The sequence below is a fragment of the Equus asinus genome, chromosome 25 (assembly GCF_041296235.1).
Source record: "Equus asinus isolate D_3611 breed Donkey chromosome 25, EquAss-T2T_v2, whole genome shotgun sequence".
NCBI classification, from domain to species: domain Eukaryota; kingdom Metazoa; phylum Chordata; class Mammalia; order Perissodactyla; family Equidae; genus Equus; species Equus asinus.
The window spans coordinates 15,334,257-15,335,541 of NC_091814.1; the positions used below are offsets into that span (position 1 = coordinate 15,334,257).

A 1,285-nucleotide genomic window follows, 5' to 3' on the forward strand; every position below is an offset into this window, starting at 1 on the left:
AATGTAAATAGGATTTACCCCAATTTGTAGCAGAGAGATTGAAATCTTGAGGAATTAAACACTTTGTTCCTAAAATCAATCAGGCAGTAATTAAGGGAAATAACCTGGATTTGACATGAGATTGAAAGAATGTTAGGTAGCGCTCCAAAATTCAGAGAACACTGAATGTGAGACCTGAGGCTTGGGACAAAGAAGGATAGAAAGAAACCCAAAAGGGTGAGAGGATATTGCTGACAAGCAGGTTTTCAAAGAAAGACAATATCCCATCCCACAAAATGGCACTTTATTCAGGAAATGGAAGAAAAGGAACAATTGCCAGGTGATACAAACGCCTGCCCAGGGGACAGACAGACACAGAAGACATCAAGAGCATCCCCTGCTGGCACCCAGGAAGAGAGCTGCTGCTCTTCCTCCTGAAGCTCTGGGATGCTGGCACAGCTGAGGATGCCCTTCCTCGGCTACCTCCTGGAGAGGAGCAGTGTGACAGCCTCAGGAAGGAACCCTTTTGCTGTCAGGAGTCACACAGGCATTTTACAGGCTGAAGGGTGGAGGAGCCGCTTCTGCCACCATGATAGGCTCGGAAGAGAAGGTGAAGGTGGAGCTGTGGAAGCAGGCGAGCCAATGGTCCTTCTCTTTTCCAGATCCTGATGCTGCTGAAGCTGTTACTTGCTCTTGGGCGGGCACTTCTGCTGGCATGGTGGAGGAGGTTGCACAGGAGGGCATTTCTGCTGCCTCTGTGGGGGTGGGCACGGCTCAGGGCATTTTGGGGGCGGGCACGGCTCTGGGCACTTAGGTGGGCACACAGGAGGGGGCTGGCAGGGCTGCTTGCACTGCTGCTGTTGAGAAGACATCTTTCTGGAGTCTTCGGAGCTGAAAGAAATTAGAGACAGTGTTCGCAAGAAGGGACTCCTCCAGAGAGAGAAACCGCGGCTGATAGAATAGCGGGAGATGTTCCCTCTCCCATTTCCAAGATTGGGCTTTCATCTCTCAACTCCCTCTTTTGCGCCTTCCACCACCCTGCTTCCTCTTTAGCCAACTGCCTCATCAGTCCTGAGAAAATCCTCTCTTTGCTCATATCATTTTTTCAAAGGAAATATCTCTGCAAGAACCAAGTCATGTTTTCTGTGGGAAAATATCATCTTCATGAAAGGCCATCAGAAGTTCTGAAATCCTGGGAAAACTCGCAAGCAATTACTATCATCGGGATCTCTTCCGAAGTCCCCATAGGTTGACTTAGGTACAGAGCAAACGGCCAGCAGGAAAAATGCAAGGGCCTCACACCTAC

General features: G+C 49.5%; 1 protein-coding gene across 1 annotated transcript; it reads right to left on the reverse strand.

Annotated features, from left to right (window-relative positions):
- Nucleotides 1-266: 266 nt before the first annotated feature.
- On the reverse strand, nt 267-900 carry LOC139042063 (small proline-rich protein 2I-like). The gene has a single exon (XM_070497726.1). It carries the CDS (start codon nt 849-851, stop codon nt 663-665), a length of 189 nt encoding a protein of 62 aa, XP_070353827.1. The 5' UTR covers nt 852-900; the 3' UTR covers nt 267-662.
- Between the last annotated feature and the right edge of the window lie 385 nt (nt 901-1,285).